Source organism: Eptesicus fuscus, chromosome 3, assembly GCF_027574615.1.
Source record: "Eptesicus fuscus isolate TK198812 chromosome 3, DD_ASM_mEF_20220401, whole genome shotgun sequence".
NCBI classification, from domain to species: domain Eukaryota; kingdom Metazoa; phylum Chordata; class Mammalia; order Chiroptera; family Vespertilionidae; genus Eptesicus; species Eptesicus fuscus.
Window position 1 is genome coordinate 77,129,789 of NC_072475.1, and position 14,257 is coordinate 77,144,045.

Below are 14,257 nucleotides of genomic sequence, written 5' to 3' on the forward strand. Positions count from 1 at the left end.
TGTATTTTTATTTTTAATTATTACTGCCACTATTATTTTACCTTCTTTTAAAGTTTTAATTTACTTTTTTCTTTATCTTATTTTATTTTGGGATTAGTGTGCTACGTTCTATTTTCATCTTTCCTTTAGCATTATTTTACTCTATCTCAATTTTATCTTTATGCCAACACTCTCTTCCTCATGTTTCCCCTTTTGTTGACCTGTTTCTCTTACCTGTTCCTGCTTTAGTTTTTCCCTATCCTTTCTGTTTACCCCCTGTTAAAAATTGATCCTACTTATATATCTAATTTCCGCTCCCTTGCTCCAAGTCCATACACACTTCTCTTTTCTCTTTTTTCACTACCCAATTTGTTTTCTTTCTTCCTTTTTTTTCTTTGTTTTTGTTTTATGTTTTTTTGTTTTATTTTGTTTTGTTTAGCCCTTTTCTTTCTCTGTCCTGTTGTTTGTTTTATTGTTGATGAGTTTGGATTTGTTTGTTTGTTTGTCTCTCTTTTTTTTGCTTCTATTTTTCCTCTCCTTGCTTGTTATCTTCTTCTACTAATAGCTTAACTAATTCCAATCACTAAATCAGGTCTATCTACTCTCTATACTCCTGTTCCAATAGTTTTTTGTTTGTCTGTTTGTTTGTTTTTACTTTTCATCTTATACATTCATTCTCTTTCTACCTCCTCTATACTGAATTGTGGCTATTTCTCTATTCATTCAATTCCTTGACCTCACCTTCTGGAAATAAGCTCTGCCCCCTCAGATTCATCTGGGTGTTTATTGTTTGGGTGTTTGTTGTCTGCATTTTTGGATTAGTTGTTGTTTATAGTTTGCATTCATCTCTGGGTGTTTGTTGTTTGCATTTTTTGGATTGGTTGTTGTTTTATTGGAGTCTTCTCCCCATATACATATATTTCCCCCTTCTTTTTTTATTCCCTTTCTTTTCTCTCCTATATTTTTCTTTCTCTCAATATAACTTTTGCACTCCATTTTTTAAATTTTATCTCCTAATTCTCTTTTCTTAGTGGTTACCTTTATTTAGGGTTATTAGTATCGTGAATACATCTGTGTTCGGTACCTTGTGTGATGTGCCTTGTTGTGTTGTATTTTGTGCCTTTAAGTCAACACAGGAGAGAGAGAGCTATATAACCAGACACCAAGAGAGGCGCGATCACGGGGAGACAAAGAAACAGCCTGCATATGAAAGAAAAGGAGGCATTACCAGAAAAGGAAGTAAATGAAATAGAGACAAGGAATATGTCAGAGAAACAATTCAGAGCAATGGTCATAAGGACACTGAAAAGGTTGGAAGACAAATTCAACAATATGTGTAAAAACCAAGAGGAAATGAAGAAGAACCAAGAATAAATGAAAAATGACATCACTGCAATAAAGATCTCAATAGAAAGCATCAACAGTAGACTAAAAGAAGTGGAGGACTGCATCAGTGAGCTAGAAGACAAGGTAGGAAAAAATACACAAGCAAAGCAGCATCTAGATAAAAAAAAAAACAACTTAAAAAACAGGAGGAGAGCCTAAGGGAACTTTGGGACAACATGAAATGAAACAACATCCACATAATAAGGGTGCAGGAAGGAGAGGAAACTGAGCAAGGAATGGAAAACCTGTTTGAAGAAATAATGACAGAAAACGTCCCAGATATAGGGAAGAAAAAACTCACACAAATCCAAGAAGCTCAGAGTCCCAAACAAAATGAACCCCAAAAGACTGACACCAAGACACATTATAATTAAATTGACAAACACCAATGACAAAGTAAGAACCTTAAAGATGGCCAGAGAGAGACAGAAAGTTACCTACAAAGGATCTCCCATAAGACTAGTGACTGATTTCTCAACAGAAACACATCAGGCCAGAAGAGAATGGAATGAAATATACAAAGTCATGCAAAGGAAGGGTCTTAATCCAAGAATACTGTACCCGGCAAGGCTATCTATCAAAATTTAGGGTGAAATCAGGAGCTTCACAGGCAAAAAAGGACTAAGGGAGTTTATTACCACCAAACAAGCAATGCAAGAAATTCTAAAGGGTCTGCTGTAAAAAGAAGAAATAGGAAGTGAAGAATGAACACAGGCATAAAGAATAAAAATGGTGACAAACAAGTACCTATCAATAATAACTTTAAATGTAAATAGATTAAATGCCCCAATCAAAAGACATACGATAGCTGAGTGGATAAGAAAACATGACCCATATATCTGCTGTCTATAGGAAACCCACCTCAGAACAAAGGACTTATGCATACTGGTGGTGAAGGGATGGAAAAAGTTTTTTCAGGCGAATGGAAATGAAAAAAAGCTGAGGTAGCAATACTTATATCTGACAAATTAGACTTCAAAGTGAAGGCCATAACAAGAGATAAGGAAGGCCACTTCATAATACTAAAGGGAGCAATTCAACAAGAAGATATAACTCTGGTAAACATATATGCACCCAATACAAGAACACACAAATACATAAAAAAAAAAAAAAAACCACTTCTGGAGGATATCAAGGGAGAGATTGATAGCAATACAGTGATAGTAAGGGACTTTAATACCCCAGTAACACCACTAGACAAATCCTCTAAACAAAATATCAGCAAAGAAACATCAATCCTAAATGACTCACTAGATCAGATAGAATTAATTGACATCTTCAGAACATTTCACCCCAAAGCCACGGAATATACATTCTTCTCAAGTGCACATGGGTCATATTCAAAGACAGACCACATATTCAGACACAGGCAAAGTCTCTTCAAATTCAAGAAGATAGAAATCATATCAAACATCTTCTCAGATCACAATGGTGTTAAACTATAAACCAACTACAATAAAAACAATTAAAAAAATCAAACACCTGGATGCTAAATAGCATGCTATTAAACAATGACTGGGTTACCAAAGAGATCACAGAAGAAATAAAAAGCATTATGGAAACAAACAACAAGAACACACAACAATCCAAAATCTATGGGACACAATGAAAGCAGTCTTAAGAGAGAAGTTCATAGCTCTACAGGCCTACCTCAAAAAACAAGAAATAATGGTAATAAATAATCTAACCCTACAACTCCCTACAACTCAAAGAGTTAGAAAGAGAGCAACAAGAAAAGCCCAGTGTAAGCAGAAGGAAGAAAATAATAAAAATCAGAGCAGATATAAATGACATAGAGACAAAAAATACAAAAGATCAACAAAACCAAGAGCTGGTTCTTTGAAAGGATAAACAAGATTGATGAATCTCTAGCCAGGCTCACCAAGAAGCAAAGAGAGAGGACCCAAATAAACAAAATCAGAAATGAAAGAGGTGAAGTAACAACCAATCCCACAGAAATAAAAATGATTATGAAAAATACTATGAACAACTCTATTCCAACAAAATGGACAACCTAGATGAAATGGACATATTCTTAGAAAAATACAAACTCCCAAAACTCAACCAAAACGAATCAAAAAACCTGAATAGGCTGATAACTACTGAAGAAATTGAAACAGCAATCAAAAATCTTCCAGCGAACAAAAGCGCTGGTCTGGATGGCTTTACAGAGGAGTTCTACAAAGCATTCAATGAAGAACTAAACCTACCCTTCTGAACTGCTGGTGGGGATGCAGACTGGTGTGGCCATTGTGGAAGACAGTATGGAGTTTTCTCAAAAAGTTGAGCATGGAACTCCCATTTGACCCAGTAATCCCACTTCTAGGACTATATCTCAAGAAACCAGAAACACCAATCAGAAAGTATATATGCACCCCTATGTTCATAGCAGCACAATTTATCATAGCTAAGATTTGGAAACAACCTAAGTGCCCATCAGCAGATGAGTGGATTAAAAAATTATGGTACATTTACTCAATGCTGCTATAAAAAAGAAGGAACTTTTACCATTTGCAACAGCATGGATAGAACTGGAGAGCATTATGCTAAATGAAATAAGCCAGTCAGAGAAAGATAAATATCACATGATCTCACTCATATGTGGGATATAATGATAAACATAATTTGATGAACAAGAATAGATCCAGAGACAAATGGCAGGGGATGGTGGGTTAGAGAGCAACCAAAGAACTTGTATGCATGCATATTAGCATAACCAATGGACACAGACACTGGGGTGGTGGGGGCTTGCCCAGGGTGGGAATGGCTGGGGAGGGGGTCAATTGGGGGGAAAAGAGACATATGTAAAACTTTAGACAATAAATAAATAAATAAAAAATAACAAATAACTTAAAAAAGAATAGAAAGGAGAATTATCTTTTTTTAATCTCACTATTTTAACAAAATTCATTTACAATTATTTTATTAAACAATCATTTTTTACATATCATCACACCTTACCCCTGAAGTGCAAACAACCGTCTGAGGTATTAAAACTGAAGGAACATTTGCACATATTCTGTAAGGTTTTCACACTATAGTAACCAGAATAGTTAGTATAGCTACATATTACATGCAACAGCAGGTTTGTAAGAACAAAGGTATATAAAACAGATCTGGTTTTATGCAGAAAGGGTGGCAAAAAATAATATGAGATTTAAATTGCTTGCAAAATGATATGTCTGTTATTCAGTTTTACAATATGGTGTACATAAGTTAAAAGGTCAATAGCTGAAACAGCAGCCATCCTAAAATCCAAAAATCAAACTGACAAACTAGTGGCAATGATATTATGTCCTATTCATAGGATTTAATCCTCAGGCCAATGGTAGTTCACTTAAAGTATCTGAAGTAGAGATTTTCCAGAATATTTCAATATGATCTTCATACACTTAGGGTCACATAAGTACCATTGTCCATATTTTTCTTTTTGCACAATTTTTCCCTTTATATTAGAAAATAAATTTGTTAACACAGATATAGTTCAGAAGGTCACATCAAAGTTATTGTGAAGTATCACAGAGGAGATTTGTTTTTTAAGTAGTAGACTTAATATTGAAGAAATTATCCAGAGACTTTCCAGATCCCACGTCAATCTGATTATGCCTACACCTTGAAAGAGAAAGTTGATGCCATTATATAGCTAAATATTGTAACATAAACACTTTCTTCTGAACTATTCAGGCAAATTGGAAGAAAGGCACTTTTTTGATTTGATGATTTATTTAATTATTAATTTTAGAGTGTAGGTACTTATAGACTGTCCCATGCCTAAGAGGAGGTGGTGGCTAGATAAAGAAGGTGAAGGGATTAGCCAAAGAACATATATGCATACCCCATGGACACAGACAATAATTTGGTGAAGGTCAAGGTAGGGGATGCGGGGGTGGGTGGAGGTAGACAAAGAGGGTGAAAAGGGAGGATACCTGCCATAGTGTCAACATTAAAAAATGTTAATTTAAAAAAAAAAAGGATATAGATACTTTATTTGAGTCAAATCTAAATTGCATAGTGATTTGCATATAGTATAGTAAATTAAGTACTGAAAAATGGGTCACAAATGTTGAATAGAAATTAGTTTCTACAGAAATTTTTATAGTTAAAACAGCATTTCTAGCCGAAACCGGTTTGGCTCAGTGGATAGAGCATCGGTCTGCGGGCTAAAAGGTCCCAGGTTCGATTCCGGTCAAGGGCATGTACATTGGTTGCGGGCACATCCCCAGTAGAGGGGTGTGCAGGAGGCAGCTGGTGGATGTTTCTCTCTCATTGATGTTTCTAGCTCTCTGTCCCTCTCCCTTCATCTCTGTAAAAAGTCAATAAAATATAAAAAAAAAAAAAACACACACACACACAAAAACAGCATTTCTAGGTTTTGGTGTTTGTCACTGAATTATTTTAATTGTTCAATTGTGTGGATAGCTTGAACAAATGGAAGGTTGTTTTTTTTTGTGGGGATTTTTTGTGTATTTTCTTCTTGTAAGAACAGAGACTGCTTAAAACTTGGCTTTTTAAAATTTTAGCAAAACTGGTAAAGTGTCCAATGCTTCTTGCAGCTTATTATTAGAAGAAAATACTGTTAATTCTATAGCAATTATGACACTTTCAAGAAGACACCTTTAAAATAAAGCCTCCTCCACACTATTTGTTTTGTCAGCATCAGAAATTTGTAGGAAAGAAACATATTTTTTGGAGACTCCAACAAAGATATGCAAAATACATTTAACCTATTTTCTCTTTCTTCTAGGGGAGAAAATAAAGGACCTAGATCGTTAAAATCCCACATAGGAACATTATGCTTATGTTTGGGGACAAGGTCCTCTTCCCACAACTGCAGCTTGCTTTCCCAAATAATGGTTCTTGAGTTAAGAATAATCTTTGCAGTTGTCTGACTGCTGGAAGCACAGCTGCTGGAGAAGAGCCAACACATGCTGACTTGGGGAAACTGATCACAGCCAAAGGAATAATGGTCACTTCAGAGGTTAAAAACTACTTTTACTGTTTGATCAGAAATGGATACTCCACAACATTCCTTCCCAACTAGGTAGAAAAATAAAATAAATAAGGTAAAGAGATTAAGCAAAGAAAAAGCAAAAAAACTCATAGACACAGACAAGAGTATGGTGATTTCCAGTGGGAAAGAGGTGAAGGAAGTAGAAGAGGATAATGGGGGGATAAACGGTGATGGAAGGAGAGTTGACTAGGGGTGGTGAACACACAATACAATATACAGATGATGTGTTATAGAATTGTATACCTGAAACCTATTTAATTTTATTAGTCAATGTCACCGCAATAAATTCAATAATTTTTTAAAAGACATATTTCCCAAAAGTTTTTCTAGAAAATTAATGTCAATTTGAGAAATCATCCCAAAATACAGGAGGTCATAGAATGAGTAGTTAAATCTCAGATGTCTAAATTGGTCAATTCAATGAAAGTATATTCCCAAACTGAAATTATCTGGAATAAAACAAAAACAACTTTCATTTCAGGACTGCAAATCTAAATGCCAGTGCATTGGGTTTTAATGCTTATGGGGCAAAACGTAAATAATTCCTTTTTTTCCCCTATTCCTATCTTTTATCTCTATAACCAATAATCACAAGAAAATTGAAATAAAATAAAATATGACTTATCCTGTAAGATATAAGTCCTGAATGTTATTTGCTTATTGTCAGTATAATCATTGGTGCCATACAAATATGGCTGACCATAAGAGACAACAGCAATATTATTAAAATTTTTTCACTAGCATCACGCTGAAGAGCTACACTGTGAAATCTACCAAACCTACAAATATCAAGTGCTGGCTCACATTCAATTCAGATGGAACACAGACTGCGGTCACACAGTGAGCCTTCTCTCCAGAGCAAGAATCTGTTGCAGTCAGTCAAAGACTGGGTTTCTTATGCCATTCAACACCAAACTATCGGGTGCCTTCTTGTGCAGAAGGGCCAGTGAGCACAGGAGTAGGGAAAAGCTCATGACGCCCAGAATGACCATTCCTGATATCAGTGCGCTGGTGACAGCATTCAGCTGGAATGGTGGTTCATTTGGAGAACCTATAAGTAATAAGACAAACACAGTGGGAAGGCCCAATGTTAGATTCATGTTACCTTATCCCTATATATATGCAAGCATCTGCCATTGGTATCTTGTAGAATAACAGCATGACACTACATTAAGCAACAATCTATGTGACTTTTTAAATTCAATAACCAAAGGATTAGATTGTTTCGAAGCTTGGTAGCCCCAGGGTATCAAAAAATAATAGTCATCTATAAAATTCAATAAAAATTGACCAACAGGTCACATATGAATTCAGAAATCCTCAGTGAACTGTTATTTAAAATATAACAAACTTGTAATATATTTAGTTGATTATGAATTTGCAACTGATCACCAAAAAAACTTTAAAATTTAAAAAATCATAATTTTAGTTTCAGTATATGTTAATTATCTTACCAAGCTGTGAATTGTTGGTTGGAGTCTCATCTGGAAGGGGAAAAAGAAACAAAAGAATAGCAATATTGTGTCTCCAAATATTTATCTATGTTTATTATAATTCTATAATTACTTTTTACCAACATGTCTCTTCACCTTCACCCACAAGCTCCATGGGGAAGGCAATTGATAATAAAAATTCTCCTAAACTATTCTGCTTTCCAATTTTCCATTCCACATGTGAAAAATTTCATCATCTATCTGTTCCCCAAGCCCATACTCTGCCACAATATAATTGCAAAATACACTGTTCTGTGTTCTTTTCTGCCAGCTTTGTTTCATCATCATCTCTTTAGTCATGTTAGTGGGGGCAGTAATTGTTAACAGTTATTACATTTTTTATAGCCCTATAGCCTGCCATTTGTTATTCTGTTCTAGAGAAATATTCATTATTTAGTGCTGCTCTATTTTAAGTGTTGCCAATTTGCCCATCGAAATCAGCAAAAGCATCATTTTACGCTCCAAGAAGATAAATTCACACTTAATAACGAACTGAAAGGGAAACATGAAGTCTGAGCTCGAGTTGTAGGTTAATTTGCATCTGGGAAGCTGTTGATTTTTCACTTTTTCCTGGCAAACATAATAACAGATGCATGAACACATTCACTTGGCTTTACAACTTTTGTTACCTGTTTAGTAATCATATAGCAATTAACCCTTGAGCTTGTACAATGTGTGAACTTTGTATTTGTGTTTAAATATGTGGTTGTGTGTGCATCTGTGACTGTTTGTTATTTGAACCATAAAATGAGTGCAGTTGACAGATTTTGAAGATAAATATTATGACAATTAATGTGCATGTAGTGCCATACAGTTTATAAAGTGCTGTTTTATATGTTATCACATTTAATCCTCATAATAGCCATATGGTTTATATATGATTGCTACCCCCACTTTACAGATGAAGAAACTTCCATCTGTCACAGCCTCTTTGATAAAGTAAACATGTGTTTAAGTAAAAGCTCAGTCTCAGCCTCCTTTTTCTAAAATAATATAAACTAGCCAAGTATGAAAAAAATATTTTTAGTCAGAGATGAATATCTCAAGCTACAAAACTCTAGGATCAGTATTTGAAACCATTGATGGGAGAACTTGGTGAGATATTTATAAAACATCTGATGCCATTTTTTTTTAGACATGTGAGTCTTGGCAGAAATGATGGTTCCTCTGTTTGATCCCTGAAGAGCAATGCCCAAAATTAATAGAGCACGCATTCTCAGGAATCTTTAGAATGGTGCGGTGCATTGCTATAGGACAAAAAGAAAAACAGCTCCAATTTTCCTTTTAAGGCACCCTTAGGAAAATCCTAACCTCCAAGTAACACCCTTCTTATAGACACTTTCTTTTCATGGAAAGAGATGGGATGAAGGAACTGTGATTAATTCGTCCAAAAGGTCCATGTGACTCTTCTCTTAAGGCAAACTGCCCCCCTGGAACATGGAGAAGAATATCTAACACTCTAAAGTTTTTTCTAACAGTTATTCTTTGTTTAGAAATCAAACTCATTGGCTCTAAAACATGTTTCTATTAAAAAATAGAAAGCTCCTTTCTCCTATATGGCCCAAATTAGGCAAAAGTACCCCAACTATTTTCTGCATCCTGAGGTTAATAAGAAAAGTCATAATATCCCCTCCTCTCCCACATTATCTCCAATACTTCTGTAAGAACAATATCCCAGATGTCACCCACAAAGGCTTGGCTGTGAACAAAATCTCTGTGGGGACACAAGACCACAGGAGCCATACCAGCTCCAGGTTCTAGGACTCTGGAACTGGAAGCATCCTACATTTGGCAGATGGCTGAAATCAAGCATGTAATACTAGAATATTGTATGGAATTGTATTTGATAGTGGATAAGTGTAGAGAAAATAATTTAATCTGGTTGCTGTTTCTGATGCCCAGCAATATTAGTATCATTGCAATTTAAAAAAAAAAAAGAAATCAAAGCCCCATTCAGCCCAGAAAGGGGAGGTAGACATTTTCCAGAAAATTTTTGTCACCACACACTCCTGTGTATTTTTTAAAAATTATTTTTCTATATTTTTGTTAATCCTCACCCAAGGATATTTTGCCATTGATTGTTAGAGAGAGTGTAAGAAAGGAGGAGAGGCAGAGAGAACAAAACATGATGTGAGAGAGACGAATCAGTTAGTTGCCTCCCCCACATGCCCGGACCACCCTTCTGTCTCCAGGCTGATGCTCTATCCACTGAGCCAAACAGGCTAGGGCCACACTCCTGTTTTTTGTTAGTTTGTTTGTTTTTCATGTCCTCTTGTTCTTAACAGACATATATGCCAAAATAAACCTTTGGAATTAGATCAGATTAGAATACTAAACTTGATGGGTTCTTCAAAAACATGTTAGCTGAGGACCAATAGGAGAAAAGTGGTCACAGCAATGCCACAGCTGTTCCAAAGCCAGAAGTGGCAGATAAATTATCATTCTCTGCTTTTCTTTCATATAAGTAGTTGAAATAAATGGGGGGGGGCAAGAACATTAGTACAAAGATATATGCAAAATGAATAGTTTTCTTACTTAGCACAAGCTATTTTTTAACATATTTTTATTGATTTCAGAGAGGAAGAGAAAAGGAGAGAGACAGAAACATCCATGAAAGAGGCACATCAATCAGCTGCCTGCTGCACACCCTCCACTGGGAATCTAGTCTGCAACCTAGGCATGTGCCCTGACTGGGAATTGAATCTGGGACCTCTTGGTCCATGGGTGATGCTCAGTCCACTGAGCTACACCAGCCAGGCAAAGCTATTTAAATTTTTTTTTCAATTACCTATATAGTAAAGGGAACCACATATTTCAAGTTCAGAGCCTTCAAAATTTTTACTTTCTACCCTGTTATGTTTGTTCATAGTCTATCTCTACCTTTGAACTCTGAGATCACTGAGAGCAGACTATGGCCTGTTTTCTATTGTATTTCAAATTCCAACCAGAGTGCCTATCTCTTATAGGGGCTAAATAAATTCACTTGGGTGAATTATTAACTACCGAAAATACTCAATGAAACTAGTTGAATAAGAGTTTGTCTTGGACTTCTCCATTGGAATTTATGTAAACAGACTATATATTACTATTGTTTTTCAGTGATGATACCTTTAAATTTCCAGAATTGTACCCTGTGATAAGCATTTTCCTATCAAATAGTTTTAGTATTTGGGAGCTTAAAAGAATAACACTTCAGGAATTTTATAGATATTTGAATTTTGAGGATGTAAATATTTTCCTAAATCAACTAACAAAATGATTTAACAATGTTGGGTAAAAATAACCAGAATGGATTTGATCTCATTAAAACACAAAACAAAACAAAAGTTCTGAGGTTTAACATCTTATTAAACTTGACCTAAGCCAAGGGGAAAGGAGTGGTTCAATGAGTAAAAAAAAGCAAAACTTCCAAGTATCAGAGAGGTTTGACCAGAGCAAATCAAGCCTGAAATTGGACTTCTCTCTATAAAATCGGCCATAGGATCTGGAGAGATGAATTCTAGCTGACCTACGGTAAAAATAGAGTGAAACTAAGGAAAGAAGGTTGCCTTGGTCATTAAGCAGGACATTAAGTTTATATTGGATTTGCCTGTGGATGGATACAGCTTGATTTCCTAAATTCTGTGTTTACATGGAATTTAAAATAATATTTAGTAACTAAATACATTTTTTAGGAAACATTGTTATATATGGTCCTCTACACAGTGAGACCACCATGATCACCAAAAATTGAGAAACATCTATTGCTATTTATCTAAATTATATAAAAATAAATTCACAGAGAGTCAGAGAGGAAGGAAGGGGTCTGTAATGTTTGATTGAACATAGTCCTTTGGGAGCTTTGCCAGTGGAGAGCCCAAGGTGACTAAGAGACAACTTCAGTGTCTTCGGAATAAATATCACCCATGAGGTAAAAACAAGTTGAACTTAGAAAGGAAGAAATCCTGCATGACATCAGTGGTGTTGTGATTAAAGGCATTACTTCACTGAGTTTTTAACACAGATATTTTGGATGACTAGATATGATGTAGGTGAAGCCTACAAACCTGAATTTCTGGTTAGCTATTTAGAAACTTCTACTTGGTAATCTATAGAAATTTTGCTGTTTTTGAAAAGTATCTTACACTAGCAAATTATTTGAAATGTGTAATATTTAAATTAAAAAATAAATTAATTGAATTTGGTTCCAGTAAAAAGGAAAACAAGGAGGTTAATAAGAAAAAAAGCCATCTACTCAACTTTCAAGGTTCTTTTCTTAGGACAAACTGACACTAGACACACTCTATAGAAATAAAAACATTTTTATTGTACCAACCCCAAAGTATTCCTAATCATTGGCAACAAGAGCTGAGTTTCCATTCAGTGTGATTCTAGAAGCTATTTCAGACAGCTAAATAGAGATAAGATTTGGGCCTTTTATAAGCCACTAACTAGTTCTTTTCAAACCTTTCAAAACACATACCAAACTCTCAGGAGTGTGGACTAAGTTTGAAATTTTATATTTAATAAATGTCTGCATTATTTAAAAGGCCTGTTAGCTTTTTTTTTTTTTAATGCTATGTTGATACAAACACAGGGGAGTGAATAACGCAATTGTCTGGATTTTTCAGGCCTAAACCACTTTTTGCTTAATCACCTACTTCACTTAAAACATTTTTCACTGTGGGATGGAAGAAGAGGTAAAGATAATCTAATTGAATTACAACAATAGACTTATGGCTAATATAAAATAGATAAAAATATTAAAATATAACCCAAATCAGAATTCTGCTTTTTAAGACAAATTTAGAACTATAGATTTAGAAAGAATCTTTAAGCGTACTTTTCAAAACCTTTATTTAAAAAATGGAGAAACATTTGCCCACAGAACTGAAATAAAATGCAATCCCAAGTCACAAAGCTTGTTAGGACAAAAGATGAAACTACCTAGTTTTTTGGTGTGTTTTTTTTTTAATTAAAATTTAATTTGTTTTGTTTATACTGCATGTCTGTTTTATTCTGGATGTCTCTGGTTTCATGCTGATGTAAAGCAATATCACTTGAGAGAGAGAGAGCATATACATACACAAATATTGTACTTGCATACATGAGGATATAAGTGTATGAACAGTTGTGTACATTAGTAGATTCATGAGTATGAAAGAGTACATTAGACGGGGTTATGTAATATTCAGGATCCTGGGAGAAAAAAATGGGTACGCAAACTGGGCAATTTAAGGAGAGTTTAATAGGACTATTAATAAAAATGTAGGGAATTCACAAGAGAAAGTAAAGTTAATCGAGCAATGGGTGAAGGGGAGGGACCAGCTCTGAGACCAGCTCTGTGAAGAGAGTTGTCTGGCAGGAGCTGGGTGGACTTCACTCCCATTTTTTGACAGCGTCACCTATTGGCCAAGCCCAACCAGAAACTGGATGGCAAGGCTGCCTATAGACCAAGTTCACACAGGTCTGTCAGGGGCAGAGGGCAGGGCTGGAAAAGTAGAGTGAATTGGGAAGGGCAAGTGAAACTGTCCAGGATGGTATACTCTCTCTCTCTCTCTCTCTCTCTCTCTCTCTCTCTCTCTCTCTCTGTGTGTGTGTGTAAAGGGAAATGTGATAAAGACAATACTGCCCTTTGTGTAAGCTGAGTAAACAGGAAACTACTGTGAAATTAAAGTTGTTTAGCAGTTTATCTTGTCTTACAGTTAATTAGCGCTCTTTAGGAACCACTTTGTGTTCTCCTTAGAAGCCAACTAACAAGCCATTTTGGAACTGACTGTGACTACACACAAAAGGAGGGGCACGCTTACCACTCCGCGTGATGATGGGCCCCGCAGAGAGGATGGCATTTCCAGAAGTGCTCTGGGGGCTCCCGGTGGTCCTCCTCCCTGCGTCTCTCCTTTCTCTGTGGCTGCAACTCTGAGGAGTTAATGAAAACAAATGAAACTCCACACCGGCACAGAACTGTTTCCTTATGGCCATTTGGAAAGCAGATTCTTTTGGAAGAGATACCACATGTTTAATTTTATTCATTTACTTCTGTGCATTTATTTACTTTACGTATAACTGCTACAGTGTTTCTTATCCTGGCTTGGGCCACATTTCTTATTTCCTCCCGTTATAGTAGTGCATTGCCTCATTAATTTACACAGCTCAGTGGCTCTCCTGAAAAAAGAGCTGTGTTTATCAAACTTTTCCTCTTTTATTTCTCTCAAGCCTTTAATAAATCTTTCCCTGAAATGTTGGTCAGCACAGAGCCAAGGTAATGTGAACTCTCCATTTAACCACATCTGATATAGCTGGTTAGAACTAAACTAGTCTATAACAATAAAGAAAATCGTGAATTTGAACATGAATATAAACATACTAAAGTCATTTCATGTTATAAAATGTGCCTGTATTTTTTCTC

General features: G+C 35.5%; 1 protein-coding gene across 1 annotated transcript in view; it reads right to left on the reverse strand.

Moving 5' to 3' along the window:
* Positions 1-7,251: 7,251 nt before the first annotated feature.
* The window catches only part of LOC129147986 (zona pellucida-like domain-containing protein 1), a 45,836-nt gene continuing 38,830 nt past the window's right edge, over positions 7,252-14,257 (reverse strand). Inside the window, exons 9-11 of the mRNA XM_054712151.1 lie at positions 13,659-13,767; positions 7,831-7,860; positions 7,252-7,427 (exon numbers count right to left, since the gene is read on the reverse strand). Coding sequence (XP_054568126.1) covers positions 7,252-7,427; positions 7,831-7,860; positions 13,659-13,767 — 315 coding nt within the window. The remainder of the gene's footprint in view (positions 7,428-7,830; positions 7,861-13,658; positions 13,768-14,257) is intronic.